This window comes from Meleagris gallopavo, chromosome 8 (genome assembly GCF_000146605.3).
Source record: "Meleagris gallopavo isolate NT-WF06-2002-E0010 breed Aviagen turkey brand Nicholas breeding stock chromosome 8, Turkey_5.1, whole genome shotgun sequence".
Lineage (NCBI taxonomy): Eukaryota > Metazoa > Chordata > Aves > Galliformes > Phasianidae > Meleagris > Meleagris gallopavo.
Window position 1 is genome coordinate 28,144,948 of NC_015018.2, and position 27,313 is coordinate 28,172,260.

At 37.4% G+C, this 27,313-nt stretch overlaps 1 protein-coding gene across 2 annotated transcripts; it reads left to right on the forward strand.

Moving 5' to 3' along the window:
- Window positions 1–27,313, forward strand: FAM160B1 (family with sequence similarity 160 member B1). 2 transcript variants are annotated; one of them, XM_010714779.3, is made up of 17 exons: window positions 1–103; window positions 2,479–2,648; window positions 4,718–4,822; window positions 5,170–5,292; window positions 7,874–7,912; window positions 9,542–9,835; window positions 10,166–10,362; window positions 11,539–11,653; window positions 11,759–11,835; window positions 11,941–12,133; window positions 13,057–13,226; window positions 14,081–14,221; window positions 15,819–15,909; window positions 17,529–17,672; window positions 22,035–22,175; window positions 23,305–23,408; window positions 23,509–27,313. In XM_010714779.3, exons 2-17 carry the CDS (start codon window positions 2,529–2,531, stop codon window positions 23,612–23,614), a joined length of 2,160 nt encoding a protein of 719 aa, XP_010713081.1. In that variant the 5' UTR covers window positions 1–103; window positions 2,479–2,528; the 3' UTR covers window positions 23,615–27,313. The 2 variants fall into 2 exon arrangements, with proteins under 2 accessions (XP_010713081.1, XP_010713083.1); XM_010714781.3 differs by lacking the exon at window positions 7,874–7,912.

The window sequence follows — 27,313 nt, forward strand, 5'->3', positions numbered from 1 at the left end:
TTTTTCTTTTTCTTTTCCCCATAGCTTGCACCTTCCCTTCCATTACAAGAAGATTTTGTTTACCATTGGAAGGCAATCACTCATTATTACATAGAGACTTCAGGTAAGAGAAAAAATGCTCTGGTTTTACATCTTTATGTGAAAACTAGAGTTCCCAATTTCAGTGTTGTTAAAAAGATTAAGAAAATGAGTCATGTATTTCCTCAAAATATCAATAATAATAATAATTATTAGAGATATTGTGTACCTCTTTTTATCTCTAAAAATGTGAGCACAAACAGCTGTGGCATAAAGGTCATTTCCTGACTGTTGTGTGGGGAATTGTCCCTTTTCATATCTGACCCAATTTCTGCCTTCATGTATTCTGTGTAAATTAAACAGACAGCTACAGACATGTAGTGCCTGCTTTTAACCTTTTTATTGTTTGACGTGAGGGATTTTCCTTTTCTTCCAAGACTTTAACAGCAACCTTCGCACAGCAGTTTTGTGGTCATGCATTTTACAAGGCTTTTGGAGTTCTGCATGCTCAGTAATAAATATTTTTCTTTAGTGTATTATCTTAGTGAAAGGTGTTTTTTTTTATTATATAATACAAAGTAAGCTTGTGAGCAGATTCAGAGAAAAATTTACATAAAACTTGTCCGTAGAATCATTGAATCATAGAATGGCTTCAGTTGGAAGGGACCTCAAGGACATTCAAGTTCCAACCCCCCTGCCACAGGCAGGGCTGCCAGATCAAGTACTAGATCAGATTGCCCAGGGCCCTTACATCCTGGCTTTAAACACTACCAGGATGGGGCATCTACAACCTCTCTGAGCAGCCTGTGGCAGCACCTCACCACTCTCAGTGAAAAAACTTCCCTGACATCTGATGGTAATCTCTTTCCCCTTAGTTTAAAACCATTTCTCCTTGTCCTGTCACTATCTACCCATGTAAAAAGTTCTGCTCATCTACAAAATTGGTGTTCTTGTGGAATTATGGCTATAGTTGTTTGTTCTTAACCTTTTCTTTGGTTTCCTTCAGCAGATATGCAACACATCCATTTTCAATTTTTTATTCTAGTTTAGTAGTTTAAAAAGTGAGTGCTATCATGCTTTCCTCAAGCTTATTAATTCTGCATTTCTGTTAGAGTAGCTATGCAGTCTGTGTTTCTGTCTGGGACAGGTGATGTTGTTTATGCCAATACTTACTCTTGCAAACTGAAATTTGACCCCTGTTCTAAATACTCATCTTTTGGAATGCTGTGTGATCTTTCCTAAGGTGGAAATGAGAGTGGTAGAGGAAAACTGATACGATTATATAGTACAGAATAAAAGCTGACCTATCCCACAGACTTTCAAAAGGCTTGTGAAAAATAAGTTTTCTGTCAGTGGATAGATTTCTGTGCTCTTCTGTGGAAGCAGAATTCTCCCTAAGAAACTGCAGCAAACAGTAGGATAATTAGAGGTTGTGGTGGAAACCAAAATCACTCTGATGTGGCAGTTTTCCCTTGTGTTCTTGTTGCCATTTGCGTGCAACTGGCAGTTATTTTTAGATGATCGCATAAAAAGTAGTAGCTATTTCCCTAGAGGGATATTTGTTCAAGGAGAATTTAGCTGAAAAAAAAAAAGCAAAATCTGTACACATATGGATGTGCTCTACTGCACGTTAATGCCATCTCCCACTGCCAGTGACATAAATCCAGTATTTCATGACTTCACTACTTGTTCAGTATCTTACCCTTTCCTTTGTAAAATTTAATGAATGCTATCTTAATGCAGAAAGTATAAGAACCAAACCTAAAATTTCATAAAGAATAAACAACATAGCGTCAGGGATGGCTTTGTTGTTGTTATTGTTGGAAAAGCCATTTTATTTATCTAGTTAGCAAAGGAACTAGTCAAATGCTAGTTAATTTGATCTGTTTTTCAATTTCAGAATGCTGTGCAAAAGAGGAAGTTCTTGAGACTTATATCTCGCTCTTATTAAGTTTGGTTACTGGCTGCAAAGTTTTCCTTACAGCGTGGTTAATGCATGTTTTGAAATCTGACATGTCACTTCTATCCCAATGCAAGGTTAAATACCTGCCTAATGTATATTTCAGTTTACATTTTCAGACATGGGTCTGAAAACTCAATTTAAGGAATGGTTTAAAAAAAACAAAAAACAAAAAAAAACAACCAACTTTGTTTTTCAGGGCTCTGCAGTTTTTTGCTGTTTAGGTAAGATTTCTGAAAACTGAACATGCAGAACCTCCACATTATTTTCAAAATTTGGTCCAGTAGGTGTTCGTATGTTTTAAAGGTGTATGTCTATCTTTTAGATTATACATATGCATATATAAATCGTGTGATAGCTTCATACTGTCTGTTTTGTGATTTTTATATAAAATATTCCTCAAATGAGTTATCTTATTTTTAAATCTTAGATTTGGGACTGGACTTAAGAAAAATAAGACCAATATTGGTCATTTCTGATTGTATATCTCTCTTATTTAGATGACAAAGCACCTGTGACTGATACCAACATTCCTTCTCACCTGGAACAGATGCTGGATATTCTAGTTCAAGAAGAAAATGAGAGGGAATCGGGTGAAACGGGGCCGTGTATGGAGTATTTGCTACATCACAAGATTTTGGAGACACTTTACACACTAGGAAAAGCTGATGTATGTACTACTCTGCAGAACAGATTATCTTTTGTATGGGCTTGTGACTGTGATAGGGAGTGAAAATCTGCAGTAGATGGTAGTGTGGGATGCTGCAGGATGCAGTAAATAGCTCTTTGCTTACGTTATCAATGTATCACAGATAATAAATAGTCTTTCACAACTGTGATCAAAGTGAAACACCAGTAAGGTGCTGACTAAGGGAGAACACAGATTTATTAATCAGCACTCTGATACTGACTGAAACTAGAAGTAGGAAAACACTAGAAGTAGGACATCCACAAGACAGCATTATCCACCCCTCCAGTTAGTGTTGGGAGATTCTTGGGTGCAAAGTGCTACATTAAATAACATACCATGTTTCAGTTTTCTGAATGTGAGTAGTTAGTGCTCACATGGACTCCATGTCAGAAACCATTGACTTAAGCTGATCCTGAGACAGCTTGTGCATCTGAATTTTTGACACGATTCCAGCCTATGGCAGTGTTGTCTGGTCATTCTCACATGTGCTCTGTGGCACGTGAAATTAACTTCATGGTCTTAGTGCATTTTTGCTGATGTCTTTCTTGGCACACTTAGGAACTGAAATACATGGGATTGGATGAATCATAGGATGTATTAACTTGGCAGCCGTTGTACTAGAGCTTCTTGTATCATGGTGCAGATGCAGTTAGAAAAGCATGGTGTGTCCTGATGGAAGGACGAATAGAGCTCTCTGTGGTTTCATTTTCACTAAACCTTTTATACATCATCAGGAGTTTTTAATCTACTTAATTTTATGTACAAAGACAATATAAGTTGCTAGCTGTCTGAGCTTAGATATTTCTTGCTTCTGTAGAACCAAATCTCTACAGTTAGTGTTATTGCATCCCCTGTCCTTTAACCAAGCTGTGATGCCTGATACTGATGTGGTGAAAATACAGAATTGCTCAGAAGTACGACTTATTTAGCAGTTACAAACTTCACAACAAATCAAGAAGAAATCTTGACTTATGCGAAGCAAGTAATTTGTAGCATGTTGCTAAGAGTTGAGAGAAGTAATTCTGCACTCATTTAGATATGCCTATACAAGCAATTCTTGTACAGCCTGTCTTTATGCTTTGCCACTTGTGGGTTGATACATCTGAAGTAAACACACATTTTGGTGCTTGCAGGATGTTTTGAAGGAGAAAAATACCCTTTCATAGCACTCACTTAGAGTTACTGTGTTGCTGTTGATGTGCCCCTGTGGTTCAAAACTTGTCATTCTCTGTAACAAATTGCTTGACAACTAAGTGATAATTAGGGTTTGATAACTCAGGGATAATTACCTTGGCAGGAGTAGCAGGTTAGGCTTCTTCTTGGCTGCTGCCACACACTCTGTTCACTAATTTCTATTGCTAGAACTGTTGTTAAGGGTGTGTGTAATGAACCAGCTCAGGGAAATTATGCAGATTAAAATTAATGTATGGAAGTAACAGCTTTTTTTATGTTGTGTTAGGACATGTGAGAATTGGGGGGATTTAGCCAGAAACAGAGGTATGTGCAGGTCCACGTGCCATCGCTTCTGATGGAGTTTCTGATGGAAAGTACTTTCATGTGGCATCATGTATGGGAGGCAGTAGAACATGGGCATGGGCGTTCCATAGACACTTATGATTTATATTCTCCTGAATCTCAGGGAAAGCAACAGCTTTTTCTTGTCCTGGAACATCTGTGCATTTGTAAACGCTTTATCTGTCAACAGTTAATGGCTCATTAATTTAAAACACCTTTGGTGGACACTTTGGTGGATGTTTGTATGTTATTATCGTGTATTTGTATGTACTGACTCATTGAATTGCTGGATTTTGTGGCACAATATCCTAAAAGAAATCTGACCCGTAGGCAATTAATTCAGAGTTTATTTTCCTCTGTATTGATGGGAATATGTCCTGGGAAGATGGTGGAAGTCTGCACTACAGCAGTTAATTGAAAGTATGGGTAAATGGTTCCTGTTTGATCTCAGCAGTTTTGAGTGACAGTGAGAAACATGTGTTTCTCTCTACATTTGTTACATTAGTGTTAATGTTCATCTGTTTTTGTTCCAGTGTCCTCCAGGAATGAAACAGCAAGTTTTGGCTTTTTATACAAAACTTCTTGGAAGAATACGGCAACCTCTTCTTCCCCACATCAATGTGCATAGGCCAGTGCAGGTACTGTTCAGATTTTTAAGTAAACTGCTTTTGTATGACAAATGTCTCTTACTCTGTTTTAGCAAATGATATCTTTTTTTTTCTTTTATTCTTGAGTAAGTTAAACTACTGCTTAAGTATAGGATCAGTTTTAACATACTGCTAGTTAGATTCTTGAACTGCAACTGCAGTACAAGTCATAAACAATAAAGAAATCTTTACAAGCAGTCTTAAATCCAGAGCAGACATTCAATTCAGGAATCACACACCATCATAGTATGTGTATGGTAAAGAATCCCATCCACAACTCCTAAACAAAGCTGTAACTTCCTTCCTGTCTTAATTGCTCATTTTTCTGTATGTGACAGAAATTGATCAGGCTGTGTGGTGAAGTTCTGGCAACACCAACAGAAAATGAAGAAATTCAGTTTCTCTGTATAGTATGTGCAAAACTGAAGCAGGATCCATACCTGGTCAACTTTTTCCTTGAGGTGAGTAGAACAAATCTGAGTTTTTCCACATGTTTTTATATGAGTGGGTCATGGACAAAATCTGTAGAGAACAGGAGGTAGCATGTTGGACTTCATAGCTTAGTTTTCATTCAGTGTGTGATTTTTTTTTTTTTTTTTCTGTGGTTTTAAAAGTCTTTCACTTCTAAAGACTCAGTATATCCCATAATTTTTATCTCAAATTTCATTCAGGATTCCCATGTAGCTGCTTGAGGTTCTTTCCCTTTGAGCCTTTAGAGGGCACTCTCCAAATTACAAAATCAAGTTTTGTTAGCCCTACGATTAATAGGGATTGTAATGTAGAACATTGTGAGGAAGCCTTGAGCTTCCTTGTTATTTTGTCTTCCGCCCAGTGAAGGCTAAGGTGCAGATTGCACAGGGCACTGAAACCTTGCAGAATGCTAAGTGTTCTGTGGTCTTGGGCTCTCATTTGATAGTGACACATATGGTCTAGCTGCATTGCCAGCTCACAATCTACAATATGGCAATATATTCCATCAGTAAGAAAGCCAAATATCTTTACTCCCATCTTGGAACTTAACACATAGCATTGATGAAACCAGAGTGGGAGGACAAGAATTTGTAGAGACTCTCCATTCCCATTTAGAAAGAACATATAAAAGTTTAATTTATTAAAAGCATATTTATAAGTTCTTCCTTCTCCCACCTTGATGTTTGCTGCAATGGCACAGTATGTATTAAGTGTGTGATCTATAGCTGAAAAGATGTAGATTTGCTGTACTTCAGGAATATTTTAGAAGTTTTCCCCAAACAACAATTTCTAGCAGCAGAGGCTGATAAACAGCAAATATCTGTTCTTTCTCATTAAGTATATGAATATCACTTATAAGTCAATTAGTAGAATCCATCTTGAGTTTATTTTTACTTAAACTGTCTCAATTGCCCTTGTATCCACAGTAGTAAAAGTAGTATAAGGGCTGAAGATTCCATGTTTCAATATTAGAGGCATTTAGAAGCAAACTACTAGATACATTACGTGCAGAATACAGTACAAGTCTAAACCAGGATGGTTTTTGATGCAAGTCGTATGGATTTTGTTTTGTAAGTTGTATGGTTGAAAAGAAGAATTAAAACCCTCTGAGTAACTGCTCTGCTCAAATAATGGCCCTGAAGTCAAATCAGGGAATGGCAATCATAGAAACTACAAATATTTTGTCAGATTATAATATAACAAGATTATAATCTTAAAAGTCTTGGCATGAAAAACCAGGTGATTCCTAATTTCAAAGAGATTCCAGTTTCTCAAAATGCTGAGTATGAAGTTCAGGCACGCTGAGGGACGTTCCTTCTCACTCTTGCTTCCTTTACAGAATTATTCTAAATGCTGTAGCTGAAGGCAGATGTCTTTCCTCACTTTTCATAGTTTTTTCCAGATAAGGCTTTTGGGTTGCAGAATCGCCCTCTATTAGAAGAGGATGTTCTGGTTGTTCCTGTCTGTGCCTCTTAGAGGTGCTGTAGTGACTTGGTATCTGCTTCTGACCTTCAAATGCATGAAAGGGTGAAGTTACAGAACTCTGTAGCATTTAACTCTCAGATCTCTAACATTTAAGCTGAAAATCAGATAGATCTCTCCAAAACAGTCTGCCTGTATGTCAGTAAGTTTTACTTCCTTTTGTAATTTTTTTCTGATGAGCCCCTGTAGTCATTCATGAACTTAAAGAAAAGGAGTATCTGTAGGCCTAGACTTTCCCTTTTATGATTCCATATTAAATACCTCGCTGTTAAAAAGCTGTTTTTATTTTAATAAAATCTTTCACTTATGTTGCTTAACAAGACTATTTGGCGTAACAGTATCTCTTTAAAGATACTTTTAAATACTCTTTAAATATTTCTTTAAAAGTTACTTTTGTTGTTGAAATAAAAACTGCATTCCTCATTTTTAAAGCCTTTAAAATCCATGTGGTAATTTTTTTTTTTTTGCTTTAATGTATTCCATTCTTTAAACTGTTTTCCCTGTTTTATTTAAAGAGAACATACATAGGAATGTTTGACCTACCTTCTCTATCTGAACCATTATTATATGCTAAACATGTTAAATCATGTTTTTTCCCTTTCATTTCCTCCTAAGTTGGCCCATCTCATTTCACCTTAGTAGGAATATTACTTGCAACTGATTGTTCTATACTATGGGAAACATACTTTTCTGTTTTCAAATTTCTGCTCTTAAAACCTCAAATTGTTCTAATGTAGTATCTGTTAAAAAGCTGCACCTTCACTTTGTAAAATGAAAAGTACTTTCTCTATTCACTTCTATTTTCATTACTACAAATGGCCAGGTTTATATTTTTTGCTATAAATTGAGTGGGCATTCACTAGCTATGCTATCACCTGATTTTTCCACAGAATTCCTTTTAAGTCTGTCTGAAGTTAAAGAGTCACACAGTATTGCTCACCACAGGTATTGGAACTCAGTCGTTACGTATTAGGAAAACACAAAAGTCTACTTGTATAGTGTCTGCTCTCTGCTGATACTGAGTTCACTTGGAGGAGTACTTTATCTAGAAAACACTGAGTGTATGTTTTATGTAACCTTTTCTATTAGGTCATTCAGGATCCTGTTTTGCACCTTTGCAGGAGGCAGGTGAGCAGCTAAGCTGCAGAATTGCATGATTAGAAAACAGGAAGCTTAAACACGTGCAAAAGCTCTGCTGATGTGTTGTTGGATGTACAGACTGCTTTGTGTTATTTGCCAATGCAAAAGTAATGAGCAACAGAAAATTTCTGGGGACGTTTATACATTTTATGTGTGCTAGGTCTCGCATCAGTGCCTGAAGTAATAGGCTGCTGTAAGATAAAGTAAATACTTTACAAAACAGTATCTAATCTTTGAAAGCACTGAGTACTACTTGAGAAGTGCGAACGGCAGCATATAATCCAGGATTTAAAATGCAGTTTCAGGCTCCAGCTCTGCTTGATGTGCACAGATTGTAGTTCTCATCCAGGTATTGCCATGGATTGATAACTTATATGGGAGATAGTAGAGGAGTTTAGAAGATGCAGTGATACACTAACGCGGCTCAGACAAACCCATTCTGGGTGCTTTGCCACCTGATGCTTTTCGTTGTTATAAAATCTGTTGAAGGAGTCATTTTTCTTCTGTAGTCAAAAATCATAGAATCACATCCTACTTCTTTTATAGCATGCAGTGTGCTGCTTTTACCACCGGGTTGCCTCTCCAGGGATGTGGTTATATGAGTCTATCATACCATTCAGTACAAATTCTGCATGCAGAACGCACATCAAGTGAACAAGCATTCACAGCAATGCTGTAGTTTGCTGCCTGTCCCTGCTGGTTTGTATGCATTAAAAACCATTAACCCCAAATTGTTACTCTTTACAATTGTTAATGCTTGAGATGTATTCATAATAATTTTGGCTTTATCCTAGAGGAGAGAAACCCTTTGGATTAATAAACTCACTGCTGACTTGAAAAATTGTCCTGTGCTGAAGTCTCGTTTATAGTTTTGATAAAGCATTATTCACCTGTGCTTTTGACAGAGGAGCGCTGTATTTTTGCCGTGGTGTGAGTTTCTTCCTGGCCTCTCAGAGCACAGACTTAAATGCCTCTGTTAGTGCAGGGATGAATTTATAGCATCATGTTAAGTAGAGATAGTTTACAGCATCTAGCAGGGTTCGCTGTGATCTGTTACAGTACCTGGTGCCCCCAATGCTAGCTTACAGTATCTTCTGTCCATTTTATCTTTTAAACATTTTCTTCAACTTGAGAGTACTTTGCTGTCATAAAATGTTTGGTGTTTTTTTTTTCCCCATTCTCACTGAAGGTGTTATCTCAAGAAGTTTAGAGTCAGTTCCTCTCCAGCTGGAAACAGTGTTTCAGACTTTAAATCAAATTTGAGACTTTGTCTAGGAAGGGTTATTCTGTAGTGTGTGCTAATGTCAAAAGGTGCCCTCATAAAGTAAATGAAACAGTATAATGAAATGAAAAACAAAAATGAAACAGGATAAATGTCAAAGAGTGGGCAAAGCAAGAAAGCCTCAGAATGAAAGGCCTTAACAGAAATTTAAGTGGACTGAAAAATGTTGTAGATTTAAAGACTCACCTGCTATTGCAAACTATTAAGTTCTATGTGGTTACTGTATCCAGCCTTGTGAAGTACTACCTAAATGCCCATGTAAAAAATTGTAGTAGGTTTGTGCTTTAGGATGAACCGCAATTTCAGCTTTTTAATTCCAACAAAATGCTTTGCAGAATAAGTTGAAAGCAATGGCTTCCAAAGAATCAACAAACGTAATCACAGAAGACATGCTAAAAGGCCAGGATTCGTTGGCCACAGACACGGGGCAGCCCATCCAGCCTGAGGAAACGCCTGGCACTGCTGGAGCGGAGCACATGGAAAAGGAAGATGAGCTTCCTCAACAGGCAGATGATCTGTCTTTCAGTCTGGATGAACTAAATGTCACATCATCACCTGAGTCCTCCACTGTTTGTCCAAATCAAGACTATAATTTAGTGAATTCTCTACTAAATCTCACCAAAAGTCCGGTGAGTGATTTTATTTTGTGCAGTGCGATAAAATGAAGTCGTTTGGATGTGGTGTGAAATAGGTAGAGGGAATGAAGTTGCATGTATGTGCAGTCTGTATTTAAATATGAAAAGTAATTCAAAGATTTTTGTGATTGGTTTTTGTAAATTGATTATTTCCTTTTACTAGAAATTCAAGATAAATAAATCTTAATGACTGAAAAAGAAATAAAGAAATGTTTTCATTAACTGTGGGGGAATGGAGAGACTGTTGTTTGGGAGATGTTTGCTTCAGGATTTCAAGTGATATTCATTCACTGCCTGATTGATTCTTCCATGCTTTTGTGCCAGGATGGCCGGATAGCTGTGAAGGCTTGTGAAGGGCTCATGCTTTTGGTGAGCTTGCCAGAACCTGCGGCTGCCAAGTGCCTGACTCAAAGCACTTGTTTATGTGAATTGCTGACAGACAGGCTGGCCAGCCTCTACAGAGCCCTGCCTCAGTCATTGGATCCCTTAGACATTGAAACAGTGGAGGCAATTAACTGGGGGTAAGAATTTTCTTTTTGTATTTAATACCTGAGATGACTTTGCACCCCTTCCTGATGCTCATTTACTGTAGTTACGTAAAAGGTATAAATTGTTTACACCCCCATGCTAGTCTAAAAAGCAGGGTTTAGGTACTGTCTTTGGTACAGCAGGAACACCTTAGGTGTGCAATGTACTCTATTTCTGCTATAGGACTAGATTTGTCTGCCAGTCCATTGCAAAGATCCCTGAAGGGATAAAATTTTCCACTGAATTATATTGGCAATTTATGGTGGTGTTTCTGGAGTCTCAGGTACAGATTATTTTTCTGTTCAGATGTCAAGTATTTAAGAAACATGCTCGAAGTTTCATTGTCCATGGTGAGCCCTGCATGGTGCAGCAGAGGTCAGGAAGAGTAAATTTGATAGCATGCTCTTGCTGTAAAATCTTTAAGGTAAAAAAGAAGAAGGAAAGAGTTACTGCATAACAGCTTGAAGGAAAAGATACGTGCTGTTAGCCTAACTGCTTGTCATATTCTCAATACATTTTAGTGCTTGTCCCCACTCTGCCTTTATTATTAGGAATTACTTATGGTCTGTTAGTACACAGACAAAAAGCGGGTATTTGCAAAAAAATATTTTGGTTGAAATTTGAAGTTTGAAGAAAAAAAATATAGCTTTGAGTAGTGGGATAAGTAATTATCAAACTGCTTAACCAAAGAACATGGTGAATTTGTTATTCCTTACAGCCTTTAAATGCAATACATACTTTTTTTCCCTAAAGGTACCACCTAGTTCAGGTATAGGCTGTGTCATTTTGGTGGATTTGATTGAGGTCACTTACAGAATAGAGAAGAACAATTGCCTTCATTTTATGGACTCTGACTACAGGAATTAGTGATGTTAGTGGGCTCTGTTTCCTGGGAGAGCAGACTGGGTGATCGATTTTACCTGCTGATTTAAGAAATCCTTAACCTTAGTATTTCCACTCAGAGTTTTTTGCTGGACATACAATGTATCCTTAAAATGCCTTTCTATGTAACGATAGCACTTCCAGATTGGTAGAGACAGGCAAAACTATTTTAATGTTCATTTCATTGTTAGTATATCATTAATGATGCTATTAAGTTCAATGAGAATAGAGTCCAGTGTTCTTTAAGTGCTTGTAGACTAAATAAATATTTTCCATATATGCTCTAGTTTGGATTCCTATAGCCACAAAGAAGATGCATCTGCTTTTCCAGGGAAAAGAGCGTTGATATCATTTCTTTCATGGTTTGACTACTGTGATCAACTCATCAAAGAAGCACAAAAGGTTTGAAATGTTTACAGATGATACAAATATATTCAGCAAATAGAGAGTTCCAGTTGTTTCTTAGCTTTTGAGTTTAAGACGTGCCATCCTGTATTTTTGTTTCAGATTGCTGCTGTTGCTATGGCAAAAGCTGTGCGGGAACGATTTTTTGTTGATGTCATGGAACCCCAGCTGATGCAAACGTGAGTAGCATCTTACAAAACACAGCAGAGCAAAGTCTAAGTCAAGCTGATTTCTTTTTATCAGCTGAAATCCGGTGCCTATCTGACACTAAATTTATTGTTCAGCTCAGAAATTGGAATCCTCACATCAACTGCGTTATTACATCGCATTGTTCGTCAAGTAACTTCAGATGTCCTACTGCAGGAATTAGTTTATTTTGTACTTGGAGAACACAGAGAGCCAGAAACTTTGCCAAACATCAACAGACATCCATTGCGACACAGGTTAATCGAACACTGTGATCATATTTCTGATGAGGTAAGAAGTGATATTGATATAATAATGTGTGCTGGCTAGCTTTGTCCTGCACAGAGCTTGTAGAAATGCCATCATGAGGTTTGTTTTTTTTTTTTGTATTTGTGTCAGCCAACTTTGGTGAGGAAGAGTTCTGACTGTCACTCCTAAAAATTCCCTTCAAAAAGGGAAGACCCAGCTATTTCTTCTAGCTAACACATTGCAACAGTTAATAAAGATTATTAGCTTGTCTCCAGTACATATCTATTTGGGCTTGCTCATTTATAAGATTACCCCTAATTGTTTTCTGTAATTACACTTTAGTTTATGTTTTATTATATGTTGCATCACATATATGTTACTTTCTGTGTTGTCAGTTCTGTCATATTACCACATAAAGTATGGTTAAAAACAAACTATTTTTTGTATAAACTACCTGAGGTCAGAGAATGTATACAGTGCCAATTAAAAAATAATGGACTAACTTTAAGCACTTTACATACAAAAGACCTTTATAAAAAAGAATGATTTCAGTGAAATTATTCTTTAGGAGCTGCTTCTTTATTTTTTTTCCTTCACTTGCACAGTGACAACTATCCTCTGGTATGGAACTGATATAATACGCAGAAAGCAAGTTGTTCTTCGGATCGGATGTTTTTTATGTTTTTTATTTTATTACTTTGGCAGATTTTAGAAGAACTTTTGTTTTATAGGAAAAAAGTTACATGCACATATTGTTTGTCAGATGTATAAACGGGATGGAGAGTCCACACACTGCATTCAGCATGATGATTTCCTTTTTTCTTTTTTTTTCTTCCTGTAATTTTCATTCGTTTCACGATATAAAGAAGTAATTGTGATGTTCTGTATACAAACTGTGGTGGAAGACAAACTGCATTAGGACAGTGGTGCATCACTTTATGTAATTTTTGCTTTTTACATTGCAGATCAGCATAATGACTCTAAGAATGTTTGAGCACCTTCTGCAAAAGCCTCACGAGCACATTCTCTATAACTTGGTTCTGAGAAATTTAGAAGAAAGAAATTACATAGAGTATAAGCCACTGTGTCAAGAAGATAAAGATGTGGTAGAGAATGGGCAGATTGCAGGAGCAATGTAAGTTTCTTTTTTAAGTCATTTTTGCAACAGTTAAATTGGATACTTTTTAAAACCAGGGGTTCTAGTAATTGAAGGAAAAGTGAACACAGTGAGCACGTTGTGTGTTCTGTGTTTTCATCTGTAACTACAATGAGCATATGTGAGGTGATGCACAAATTGCTACATCACCAACTGATGTAATTTGTTGGGAGGGTATCAGAAAAGCTGAAATTCTCAAAAGCTTCTTTCCTGAACTAAGCACTGCAAGATTTTCATTTAGCAATTTACTTAGGCATCTACTTAGCTTAAGCTCATGCAAATTCATACTGTATTCAGTAAGATTACTCCTAAAGTCAGTCAGTCATTTAGGTGTCCTGTTTACATTTATGTTCTTTAATCATTTTTTGATGGAAAAAAAAAAAAATGGGGGTGCTTTAAGTAAATTTTTTTGAATACTACACCTAACTGTTGTGATTTTTTTTATTTTTTTTTAATCTAATGAAGGAGGGATAAGGAGTAGTCACATCCAGCTATTTTAGTATCTTAATTTAGATTTTTCTGAGTCATCTAAAATAGCCTGATGACTTCCCAGAGTGTAAGAATCTCTTAAATGAAAAATATGTCTACAGAGTTTGAGATTTAATGCAGTGATTTTTGTACCAGTAAAACAAAACAAATTTTGCTGGATATGTGTAAAGGTTGGCATTTCTGCACGTTAACATGGTAAAAAGCTGTGCATATGGCAGCATTCTGGACAATATCATAACTGTTCAGAGATGAAAAACAGAAAGCATGCCTTTTAGTCCAGAGAATTTCTTGCCTTCCATAACATTGTGCAAATGATTATGTTTTTGTCTAATATAATCTCACAGAGACCTGGAGGAAGATCCGCTATTTACTGATCTGTCTCCAGATAACACTGGGGCTCAAGAGTGGCTCAGTGTTTCTCCACCTGTCAGTCCAGAACATCCAAAAAATGATGGGAAGACTGAAGTTCATAAAATTGTAAATAGGTAAGTTTAAAACAAACACTTAAGGAAATCTCTGAATGTGTGGGTGTCTGCACACACTGTGCATACCAAATGTACTCTGTAATGGTGTTGTTCTGTGCCAGCTGGTAAAATGACTCCACAGAAGAAAATTGTGGCATTTTATCAGAAAACTACTCCCAAAAGATTAGAGCTTTGCAACAAGTACAAATAATTCAGCATAAACTTGAAGAATAGATAAGCTTTACAGCTAATGGTCCAGCTGAATACTCAGAATTCTGAATAAAAGCCTCATTAATGTAGTGCTTTCTGTTCTACAAAAAAAAAAGGGAAAAACCTCCCGCTTTCCAAAGTTCCTTAAACACTTATGTAAAAGGAAATAATTGCTGTGCTAGAGATAACCTTCCGTTCCCTGAAAACCAGGGGGCATCTCTGTCACCTGTAACATACCTTTGTGCATGCTAAACATAGTGCAAATTGGATATCACAAAGAGGACAGATTCTCTTCTAAGCATCTTAGTGATGGTAATTCTATTAGCGACTAATATTAGGACAAATGCAGTTTGCTCTGTTAATACACTTTAGCAAAGCAGCACTGGTATTTCAGTGCTGTCCTATCTACTTATCCAGAAATATTCAAAGGTGTTAGCCAAAGGCAGCAAACAGCCCAAGGACAGGCAGCACACAGTGAAGTGGTTGCTTCTTGCCTTCTTTCCTCCAGTACTGCTATATATAGTTTGCAGTGGAAATTTGGAAGGAAGATGAAAACAACAATTTCCTGAATTCGCCCTGTGTAATCTCCATCACTGAATAGAAATGTTTTAGAATTTCCAGTGTCTTTCAGTGTTTTTCAAATAAGATGAGCACTATATGAAAATTCAGCTACTATATTTCTGCATACAGATCTCCCAGGAATCTCCAGAAGTTCTTAGTGTATAGAGAAAGCAGAGCTCTAGGAAAAAGGGTCCAGAAACTGAGTATGTTTCACTGTCCAGAAATTGTAATTGTTTTTTTTTTTTTTAAGTGGCTTTAATGACATCCTCTCTCTAATAAGATTCAGAATTTCCTGAAGTTACTTAGGCCAGATATTGATGAATTAATAATGATGTATGGTATATGTACTACATACCTGATAAGGGCATTTGTATGCAGATTTTCCCGTACATTTGTAGATACTTAATGCCACAACAAACTATGGGAAATAGAACTGCCTGTGCAGTAGGCTAAGAAATTTGAATGTAGTTCTCCTTCAATTCATTTATTCCCCAGTGAATTTTCCATATGCTCTGGTAATATGGAGATTGACCTTTAGCAATTACTTGAGCTAGTTATGACTATTCCTTTTCATGTCCATTCTGTCTGCTCATTTTCAGAATGTGCTAGCGTTCCACTGAGGTTTTTACCTCTAGCGTTACATAGAAAAGTTCTGAAGTACATGTCTTTTTATAAATACTTAGAATACTTAAATAGATATTATATTCTCTGTGCATCACATAAAGTTACAGTTGGATTAATTGGCCGGACAGTTCAGTATAGTGTATGCTATTACAGATGATGAGAAGGTATTGATCTTGTGCACTGTGGATTATAGGTATTCATTAACATTCCTTTGTCTCTTTAGTTTTCTCTGTCTTGTACCCGATGAAGCTAAGTCATCATACCACGTGGAGGGTACGGGTTATGATACTTACCTCAGAGATGCCCACAGACAAGTAAGTTTTTCCTTATTCCTTGAGAATTTGAAATGCTGATGTGGGTATACAAAAGGTTCTATAAATAGTCTTACTACATGCATCTTTTTGTAATGGAAGATGGGAAAATTCAATTTTTATTTTCTAATGAAATTTTAGCTTTAGAGATTTCTTTTGATTGTGAATCCACCTCATATTACTCTAGTGGGAATAACGAATGACATTAAATGCATTAATATTCATCTAACAAATACACTGAGAGAAAATCTGAACTGCAGATAGGTTCTTAATTTGCTTTTGCATTTATCTGCATTCTCTTGGAGAATTGCCTGCCAAGCTGTTTGAAAGAACTAAAGGGAAATTAAAATGCTGCATAGGAATTATGCAATCTGGGACTTCAAAAATAAAGGCACATCATAGGGAATGCACAGCCTGAGGCATTCAGGTTTCAAGTTGATGGTTCTGGTAGGAAGGGAAATCTTTATGATTTACTAATTTGAAATAAATACAGCTTTTGTTTTCACAAATGTAGTCTGAAGTGTCCTCGATCAGAGGTCACTGTTTATTTTCTGCTTTCTTACTGAAGCCCCATGACTCTTGTATAATGGAAAAAGTTGTGTGAAGTAAAGTAACTGAGAGCTGTATTTTGTAGGTACTTTAAAAACTCCGTGGTCTCTGAATTATGATATCAACAGTTTAGGATAAGAAGCTTGGATTTCTGTATTTGTTGTATTGTTTTATCTGTAGTGTCTACTGAAAAGAAAGGGAATAGAAAATAGAGAACAAGGAAAGAAAGGTTGAGGTAGAATTCCCCTATGTTCTATTGTTAGATGCCAGAAAATACATATCATCCTTGTACTTCTTTTTTGCCTTGGGAAAAAGAGTATTCTGGGAGTTATTAGAGAAAAGAATTGGTTTCTGTCACTTCCTGACAGTGATATGGCTACTCTTAAAATATTTCTCCCCTAAGAATAGCACTGCCTATTGCTGTTACTACATCCAAATAGCCTTTCTGCTTCCCTATGTCTATTCCTGGAGGCCTGCACAAGTGTGTAAGCTGCACGCAGTGAAGTCTGTTTTGCCTCGCTTTTGCTACTGTTTATTCCTGCTTTCCTTAATTTGGTTCATAACTGGTGCTCCTTTCAAGGTATAACTCCAAGAGAGTGAGACACCAGGCAGCTCCCAGCAAATCAGAGGCAGGAGCTGATAGGCAACTGAGAAAGACTACTGTGGGTGGTAGGAACCTGAGGGAAGAGGAAGCCCTGCAGTACACTGAGTCTGTATCACCTGCACATCCACGTGCCTTCCCTGTCCTGGGAACTGGCAAGCAATCTGGGTTGGATGTTGAGATAAGCTGCACATAATAATCAAAATGTGTATTTGCAGCCTTACCTTGTTTGGTCTCAGATGATTTTTGGAAGCCCTAGCTTTTTGTTTCTGAAACTAACCTGGCAGCATGTCGAGAAGAAAATGAAGTGCCTGTATGGAAACTGATAACGTTTGTTTTAGAATGAATATTCTTTTTGGACTTAGATTTCTCACGTAACTACAGATTATGGTTTTAAGGCTTAGATACTGTTATAAGGAAATGAAACAATTTCCTAGAGGTTTTGAGTGTTTTCCTCACTGCTTTGTTCTAGTTCCGGGATTACTGTCTCATCTGCTTACGGTGGGAGTGGCCTGGATCTCCCAGATCTTTGGAAAAGTGCAATTTAGAAGCATCATTTTTTGAAGGCCACTTCTTAAAAGTCCTCTTTGACAGAATGGGCAGGATTCTTGATCAGGTAAGAAAAAGCAGGTTATAAATTCCATTTTGGTTGCTTTCATCACTACTAAATGGCTTAGTCTCCTTAAAGTCCAGTGGATTCCCATAATTCAGGTGTCTGTTACAACATGATATTATATATCCTAGTTGCAGGTAGATTGCAGGATGTATAGAGATCTGTATTCTCTTCTGAAAACCAGAACAAAACCTTCTTCTATATTAAGCATGCTATTATTGTCACTATGTTTTTGTGTACCAGATGTTTTCTTGACCAGTGTTGTGATTGAAATGTCATTTAAATTGATGAGTAAGACAAGAATGTCCTAATGGTAATGGATGAGGCTAAGACAGTATCTTAGAAACTCAGAGGTATAAACATCTCTGGTTCAGTTTTCATTTTCTAGCGTATACATTCAGAAAGCATGTACATTTTTTCAGGAAACAAAAAGCTTTATATCTCCTTTCTACCATAGTTCTTTGAATTTCAGTCATTGTGTAAGATGAGATGCTGTATCACTCATAATGTTTTCCTGTAGATAGGAAAAACTGCTATTATTCCATGGAAAATTTCTAGAAGGTATCCTTTTCCATCTGCACTTTACAGTTTTTGTTTTGTTCTTTTTTTCCTCTTTCATTATATTGAAATAATAACTGTATAGCTGCCAAGGGCAAACAAATGAAATATGATCTGACAGGATCCTTGTCCTGAAAAGGACATGTCAGACCCAGATTAGTATAAAGGAGTTTAAAGAAAGTGAATTTTCCTGCTCTATGTTTCTTTCTGTATCTAGCCAGCCTGCATGACCTCATCTTTCTGAGCAGAAGCAAAGTGAAGGCTCAGGGAGGTGAAAAGGAGGTCACTTGCCTTCACTGAATTCTAGACTTAAATTAATCAAGTCAACATTTCTATTTTCATTGAGGAAGATATCTTTCCTTGCTAGTGAAAACGATCCCTGAGGGTCTAGATTACCCTCCCTGTAACACCAGCTGAAGGTGCTATAGATGCACTGGTACCAATTTTTTGGAGGTTTGCACAATTCTGTTCAGTTTTGCATATGCAGCTATCTACAGAATGACTAGTTAGTTGTGATAGTGGCAAATTTCCAGCTTATAAACAGGACAAGAGTCATTTAGACATACAAATAAATGCACAGGGAACATGGCAGGAAGCCAACAGTTGTCTCTAGGTCAGCTCTGTGAGTGTGTAGAGGAGAAGAATGTTTGAGAGTACCAACGTGTATCATTCAGAAGTCAGAAAAGAAAGCCAAACACTTCTGTTGCTGTATTGTGTATTCTCAGTGTTTTGATTCTAGTAGACTTATACTGTGCTTTTTAGTATTTGAAATGGTTATAGATTGAAGTCATGAAGAGATCTGATCATCATCAGCTTTCAGGAACAAGAAGCCTTGTGGATATAAAAACCTTGTCTGAACAACGATACATACATTATAAAAAGTAAAGAAAGTGAATTGCATCCCCTAAGAAAAGCTACTGCATGTATCAGATGCATGCAATTACAATAAAAATAGCATCTGGCATGGAAGCACAGCACCCATTTTAATAAACTGCCTGTCAGCATGAGCTAGTCAAGCAAGGTGTTAGGATCTGCGGTGTCAAAAATGCTGGACTCAAGAAGAAGTAAAATGATCTGCCTGAATTAAACAGCAGGGATAAATTCTTCCTGTCTTGTACCAAAGGCTTGCCTTAAAAATAATAAAAAAATAAAATAAAATATTTGGGGTTATTCATAGTGAAATGCATAAATCATATAGAGCAACATGTAAAATTAGTGTATCAGTAACATTTTGATCATATATATATCCAGACAATGTAAAAAAATGTGAAAGAGCCTTTAGTTGGGGATCATACAGTACTACTTACAGATTGTATTTGATGTCATTTTTGCTTCATACTGCTTTAGGTAGTTCTTGTGTATTTATCAGTTTTTATCAGCAGACACCAGAAGGCTTCACAGGGGAGGTCAGTATTATTAACCAAATTTCCTGACAGAGGACAGCTGAGGCACCAAAGTGAAGTAACTTGTTTCAAGGCTGTTCAAATGTAGTTCCTCATCTGCGAGGCACGGTCTGTTTCCTCCTGTTAATGTTAAACATTGAATTTCTATGGAACTGTTTCCTGAGAATTTTGAAAGAATTTCCTGAACTCCAAATCTTGCTGGTTTTTGCCTCTGTAGTTATAGAGAAGATGTTTAGGCTGTCTGACTGAGTCTGCTGACATATGGACAGAAATAAAAGCTCAGCTTTCCTTAATACTCTCAATTAGTTTAAATCACAACAGCAATCTGTCTGAACAATGCAGCACGTGTTACTACTTTGTTTCCTTTTCTTTGTGTGAACACCAGATAAATCTCGTGGCTTCAAAGCCTCCTAATGAATTGACTGACTCACAACTGAAAGACCTTCTCCAGCAGTTCAGTTTTACAGGCAGTGGAATGGATTTATGGAAGAAATTTGTGTCTGCATCTGCAGAGTAGCTTTTATCTTTCACAATAACTCAAAAGGTAGAAATTCCTGTTACGAAGAACATCCCTGGCCCAGGATTTGAAAGCTTTGTTAAAAAGCTGTAGCTGGAATTTTAAGTATGGAAATGACTACCACTGACTGGGAGAAATAAATATGTTCACTTCAAAAGATCTGTAAGACAGGTTGCCCAAGGAGGTTGTGGATGCCCCATCCCTGGAGGCAGTCAAGGCCAGGCTGGATGTGGCTCTGGGCAGCCTGGTCTGCCCCGTGCACATAGCAGGGGGGTTGAAACGAGATGATCATTGTGGTCCTTTTCAACCCAGACCATTCTATGATTCTATGACAGCAGCAAGTTCAGAATTAAGGTACCAAATGTTAGTTAAGCATCCACATCTAATAAGGGGAAATTCTGTCAGAGCAGCCCATGTAGTCTTGGGAGCTGTTAAACTGAAAAACCAGTAGGTGTCTTTCAGTGCAAAGTGAATCACCATCTCAGCTCATTTGACTGTATTGACTGGCAGGTTGACTCAGTAGCCTGAACTATCTGTTGCCATTTTTGTGACACCCAAGATACTCCCTCAAACTTGCAGTTACAACACAGGTCTTTCAGGATCCACCTCTGTGGAACTGTCAAAGAGATTGACAGGGTACACCTGTGCATCTGAGATGGCATGAAATGTTTGTAAGCAATTATATCAGGTGTCAAGTCTCTGTTGAGTAGGCTAATGAGAATTCAGGCATATAGTAAATATATCTATGTTAAACTGAACTCTTCCAGATCTTATTCTGGAACGAGGAAGAAACCTCCAATTCTTCAATGGGAGGTTAACTTCAGAACATAAAAGTGGTAATTTGAGGTTGTGAACACACATCCTCTTTCAGATGTGATCATAACCATTGAGCATGTTAATGCCAATATATTTCTGGCAGCTAAAGGGATTGAATGAGGGCCCATAATCCATTTCAGGTAGAATCAAACAGATTAAGTTAAACCATCCAGGTTTAATGTCTTCAGACTGGCATAGGCCTGTAGCAGGGGAATTTCTGTCCAACTCTTGCCATTGTTGTCTGTTCCAGCACTCAATGAGAGAAAATTTGACTAGGTTGGAAATTTTGGGCTGCATTAAATTGTAAGCTTATTTTCACTGTGATGAAAAACCCAAAGCAAAATAAAGAGTTCTTGGAACATGAGGAAGCTGTGGTGGAAGTACTTTCTTTTGTAGAAATAAGTTTCTTCCTAAGCTGGTGAAACACCTTCAAGATAGCTACTGCTTTTTTGAGTAGAAAGCCCTTCTGACTAATCGGCGTCTTCCAGCATCTGACAGTGTTGCCTCTTCCATTTGATTCATGTGGAGAGAGGAGATGGAGAAAAAGCTTAGAATTTCATGCTGCCTTCCCAGCCCAGCAGTGTCTCATCTCCAGTAGCACGTTGCTACAAGATGAACAGGCCTCTGACATGGTTCTTTCCAAGAAAAATGGAATGTTAGCTGTAAACGGGGATTTATCACTCTCAATTTCCTGAGCTTGTATAGTTTGCAGTCGTCTAGAAGCAAGATGTTTAATCTAGTTCTTTGTTTAGCAGCTGAGATGAAGAATGATTTTATAGGAAGAGGACTTATTATCCTACAAAAAACATGAAGTGTGCAAAAGCTTCATGTGGTTGAAGATGTTATGTATTTAATATCTAATGCCTTCCTGTCGTATTCCCTTCACTCCTGTTGTGGGATAGGGCTTGGGCCTCTCTTCTTCTAACCTAGCTTTTTATTTTTTGGATATTTCTAGCTCTGTGTGTAAGGTTCTAGTAGTTAAATAAACACTTACTAGATGAGAAGAACTAAGCATGAAAATAACAAAGCACTGTTTTCCTTTTTTTTTTTTTTATTTATTATTTTTTGCAGCCCTATGATGTAAATTTACAGGTTACTTCGGTGTTGTCCAAACTCTCCTTGTTTCCCCACCCTCATATACATGAATACCTTTTGGATCCTTACGTAAACCTAGCCTCTGGCTGCAGGTCTCTTTTCTCCGTCATTGTCAGGGTGAGTAAACACACAGTTAATGTTTATATATGTCTATACAGCAGTGATATATTTAGTAACTTTGTAATGAATATTTCAAGCTGGACAGTTTAGGTTGGCAAATGGCTTCTTACTGAAAATAGATACTTATGCTCTTGATTTGGAAATCAGAATTCCGTATTTTCTACCAAAAATCTATTTCTCAGCATTCGTTCTGACTCTACATGTCTTCAGGTTTGTTTGTTTGTTTCAGTGTAGATGTAAAATATCCTTTTTGGCAAAGAATGCTGTTTTAAATTGGACCAGGTGACATTGTTGTCACTTGCAGGCAGTATCAGGTAGTGCTGTAAGAACAAAATAGAGGTTTACACTTGGATAGGAAGGAGATGGCTTTGATTCATGCACAAACAGAAGACAGTCGTGAACACCTGTGCCTGACTGAATATCTCTGCTCATCTGTTTTTTCTGATGAAGGCTGTTCTTGGCAGTCCAGTCTGTGACCCTTTTCTGGATTCTAATCAACCATGAAGTGCTAGATTTATTGGAAATCCCCTTCCTTTCCCTCTGATTTTGTTTCTTCCTGCCAGACCTTCATCCTACAAGAGCTGGCTGTGTGCCTGTCACACTGCAGTCGTCTCAGTCAGAGATTCCTCAGCTACCCCCCGCACCAGCTGTTATTAAGCTGGTCGAGAGCCTATTAATGATGCCTGCCAATACTAACAGTGGGCTTAGCTCCCCTTTTCCCAACAGCCCTCCCCATTTAAAGTATAATCTTCATTCTCCCCTTGTTCTTTCCCTAAACTCATGAATTTACTGGTCAATTGCTTGCATCAACGTTTACCAAGACAAATTAATCAGTGACATAATTAAAATAAGTGAGTAATATCATTTATGGCAGTAGCAAGTAAAGCTTCAGAGTTTGTCCTGTTTTATCTCTACGTACTGCACCCACATCCTTGGCACTGTTACTGTCATCAGTGCTTATGACCACTCACCCTTTTTGACACAGAGCAGCTATTCTGAGTATTACTTTGAGTCTGTGATGATTCTGAAGTGGCTTCATGTCCCAGACACTGAAGACTGTCATTTAAGCTTGCTGTCAGTCACAGAGAGATGTTACTTTGTGTGTTGATGGTGTTGTACTTTGCAGGTGGTTGGAGACCTCATGGTTAGAATCCAGCGCATCCCAGATTTCACTCCCAAACTTCTGCTGGTCAGAAAACGCCTGCTGGGCTTGGAGCCTGAAGGGCCTGTGTGAGTAAACGCATTGCATTTCCTTCAGGACCCACTGCTGGGTTTTGTGTATGCCAGTCCTGACTCTCTGCTCTTTTTTCCCCTCCTCTCTCTCTCTCAGCATTGACCACATGACATTACTGGAGGGTGTGATTGTGCTGGAAGAATTCTGCAAAGAGCTGGCAGCGATTGCATTTGTGAAGTATCATGCCTCATCTACACCGTAAGCAGCCTTGATGAGTGGCCCGGCTGTAAGATCACCTAGTCTATTTCAGTCCAAAAGACTACTGACAACACCCAGATGAGAAGAGGTGGCGTCTCCTGGCAAAGTGCCTGTTGGCTTTTGGCAGAATTGGAAGTTAGATTACTTGCACCAGTTGTTGCCATTCACTGCGTTACAAGGGAGATGGATTGAAACGGACCTAGAATATGATTAAACCAACACACAGCATTTCTAGCCACTGTGTGAAGAGCTGCAAAAACTGCATGAAGAACCACAGACATCAGACCTTGGTTATTTTTCTGTTATGATGACAATGTTCAGGGAGTTAGGTCTATACATGTTCTGGGGCTCACATGCGCCAATTCGCTTTTTGTGACCATATTATTTCTAAACAGCAAATTAATTTTAAAACATTCTTATATCCTGATTCTTTTTCTTCTAAAGTGGATATGTGAAAGGAAATCACACCTGCAGTTGTAATGTAATCAAAATTATAGTTGAAATTAAAAATGAAGATAAGTTCAAAGAATCCACTAATTCCTATACAGTGAGATATATTCATGAGGGTTTTTTATTTGTTTTTTTTTTTTTATTGATGAATCTTAAAGACAACTCTCAGCTTGATTTTCCTGTGGATTACTACAGGAGATACGTTAGTATGAAACCCATACTAGTGAACTAACCCAGATTCAGGATCACACCCGTAACAAATACCTGAATTATACATGTTTATATCATATTTGTCTTTGTCTTTCCAAGTGATTGCTCTTAAGGTCATCTCTGTAACTAGATTTACTGTAGGTTTTTGCATGTGAACTCCATTTGCTTGGCTTTTGTCACCTTTACAGGAAAGTTAACTATAGGTCATTAGTTGTTGTTGCTGAAACAGTATTTTTAATTTCTTTTTAGTTGCTGCTTAGCTTGAATTGGTTTAACAATCTTTTGTGCCTTGAAAATTGGCAATATATATGTTCTGTAATTTTAGAAGTGTTTTTATTGCTTATCTAACCCTAGCAGTAATGCCCAGCAAAAGATTGACAAATATCAATTCAGTTAAAGTGTTGATACCATATGTAGGACCAAAATTTGTGCCTGTTTTGTGTAGTGCTGGGGTACAGAACTGTATCTCAGTGATTTTTTTTTTTCAGTATGAGTGCTCTCAGCCCATTTGCATTGCTCAGACTTCAGGGAGCTTTGCTGCTATTTCTCCCATGCAGTGGCAGCTGGCTCCTCAGACAGAATTTGGAACTCACTGCTACATAGGCACCAGCAGAGATCTGAGAGGCTGAGCCTTGCCCTGTCAGGCACACACACTGCTTTGGGTGAGAGAGCTGTCCTGTTATCCGTGCAGGTGTATAGCACCTCTTTCTCCTCCTGTAGGCAGGCAAGGTAAGAGTTCAGCTCCTTGTGTTTACATTGTATTTCTTTCTTTGTCTTTTCTAGTATCCTATTTGCACAGTTAATGTCCATTTCTGATTTGATTTTTTATATGCAAATAAGGACTAATTCAGTCACTAGAATTCATCTGTATTCATAGGACTCTACCAAGAATCAGATTCTGCTCTGAATCCATCCCTTTAATTTTTTTTTTTTTAATATATATACATATATATATATATAGAATGTCGATGCTGAGAGGCCATTTAAGTTAGCTTAATTAGAAGTGTCGCAGTTAATGGGCTAAATTTATTCTTGTCACAGCAGTGAAGATGGTCCTGCTGTAAAAGCTTCCATACAGGTTCAGCTGGGGAGAAAGTGTGATTGGGAAACTGGGAAAATATTTTGGCAAATAAAACCTGTGTTCAGTGTTCCCTGCAACTGGAAGGATTCTGTTTTGTTTTGTTTTGTTTTTGCCAGATAAATTCAGGAAACAAAACAAAAACAACAACCTGGCTTCCTTACCCCCTTATTTCCCTCCTGAATTTAGCCATGAAGTGTTTTCAGGTCACATTAGCATCACAGGATAAAAAGACACTTTTCTCATTTTTGTTGTTTAGAAATATGCCTTGAAAGTAGCAAATAATTTTAGTCGTATTAGAAGCTGTGTTAATATAATGTACTTGACTTATACTATAGAACATATGCCTATGCAGTGACTTTTAATATATACATTTGTTATAATTAAGATCCCAGTTCAGACAAGCAGTTAAACTACCTGAGTTAGGTGAAGCTTAATTTCAATAATTTTCCTAAATTACAGTTCCTTGCATGGATAAAGTCAAGCTGTTGGGCACAAATGCTGATGCTTCACTCAGTTTCAGTCTTCGTTGCTTTTTGCTTGTGCTAAATTACTTTTTCCTCCAAATTTCTGTTATTTATTTTTTATGTGTATGTTCCAGAATATTTCTGATGTCCTTATTTCAGTGCAAAGTGGATGTGATGATACAGCTATGAATGAAACTTGCGAGAGCTTTCCAAGCAACGTGATAATTTGTAAAGCCATTCAGGAGGTGCCTGATCTTAAATGAAACCATTGGCATCAATGTTGTTTTCACTGATACCTGAATCTTCAGCAACAACAGCAATGTTCTTGTGAACCAGTGAGACTCAGTTGATAAATTTGTAAGAAATGGATCCATCCTAATAAGTGAAGCAATCCTTACTGGTTTGTGAGTTGCCTACCAACCCTTAATTACCATACATGGTGACAATGGTGTTTATTTTTGTAAAAGTGATTTAATCTTCCTTAAGAGGTGGATCTCATTTAAGTTTGTTTTGTGATACTTTTCATGCACTTTTTTTTTAGTTAGTTGAGGTCCGTGTTTTCACCTTTCCAATCTATGCATGCCATTGAGGTGCCCATTTTGTTTCTCTCTGTGTTTGTATGTGCTTATTTATTACCCAGAGGTGGGCACCTGAGGAAATGCGTGGCCTGGAGTTGACAGTCTAAGCAGACCCTCCAGATGTCAGTGGGAAATGCAAGTGCTTATCACCTTTGAAACTATGGCCATTATCAGTAGATTGAAATGCTTGAGAGGAAATACTAGAATAACTTTTGATTTCAAAAAGCAAACTCAAACTACTTTTTAACCCTGATGCACACGTGTAAATATGCACATTTTTACTTTTTTTTCCATTTATAGTATGTATTTGGTTTAGACTCTGATAGAGAAAGTTTTGTAATACGCCATGTGCTAAGCTCCAGTAGAACAAGTTTGTCCTTAGTTGTTTTCCCATATGACTGTAATATTCCTGGTATTCAGATCCTGTCTGTGTAACGTTCTTACTATGTATTTGTCTGTGCAATATAAAAGCTGTGATTTGATACACAGCTTGAGTCTGGTTGTACATCACCTATGTATATATATACATAGATTATATATAATATGAGAACCAGAATCCCGAGCTTGCTTACACTACAATTAGTGTAAAGATTGTTGCACATGCTTTTACAGGGCACTATAATCATGGAATGGCTTTGTGAATGCATGGTAATGTCTCCCATAACCTGCTGTGTGAATTCACAGGTGACATTTCTTTGTAACTCGCTGTCTCAATGTTACGTGATGTGCTCGGTCTGAGGGTGACCTGATATTGTGCATCATACATGGGTTTTCAAACCGTGATCCTCAGCAGTTTCTGTGCCCTGTAAAATCGTGTAACTGTATCAAATATATGCTCTTTGTTTTGCCTCCTGCCTTGTTTACATTAAACAGAGGATATTCAGTAAAATTTTTCTATTAAACTTTGTGTAGGTCACTTA

Bases quoted from the DNA above. Each gene is read 5' to 3' on its own strand.
- FAM160B1 (XM_010714779.3), top strand. From the start codon at position 2,529: ATGCTGGATATTCTAGTTCAAGAAGAAAATGAGAGGGAATCGGGTGAA. The intron at 13,227-14,080 runs GTAAGTTTCTTT...ATAATCTCACAG, and splicing joins GGGCAGATTGCAGGAGCAAT to AGACCTGGAGGAAGATCCGC. The intron at 17,673-22,034 runs GTAAGAAAAAGC...TATTTTTTGCAG, and splicing joins TGGGCAGGATTCTTGATCAG to CCCTATGATGTAAATTTACA.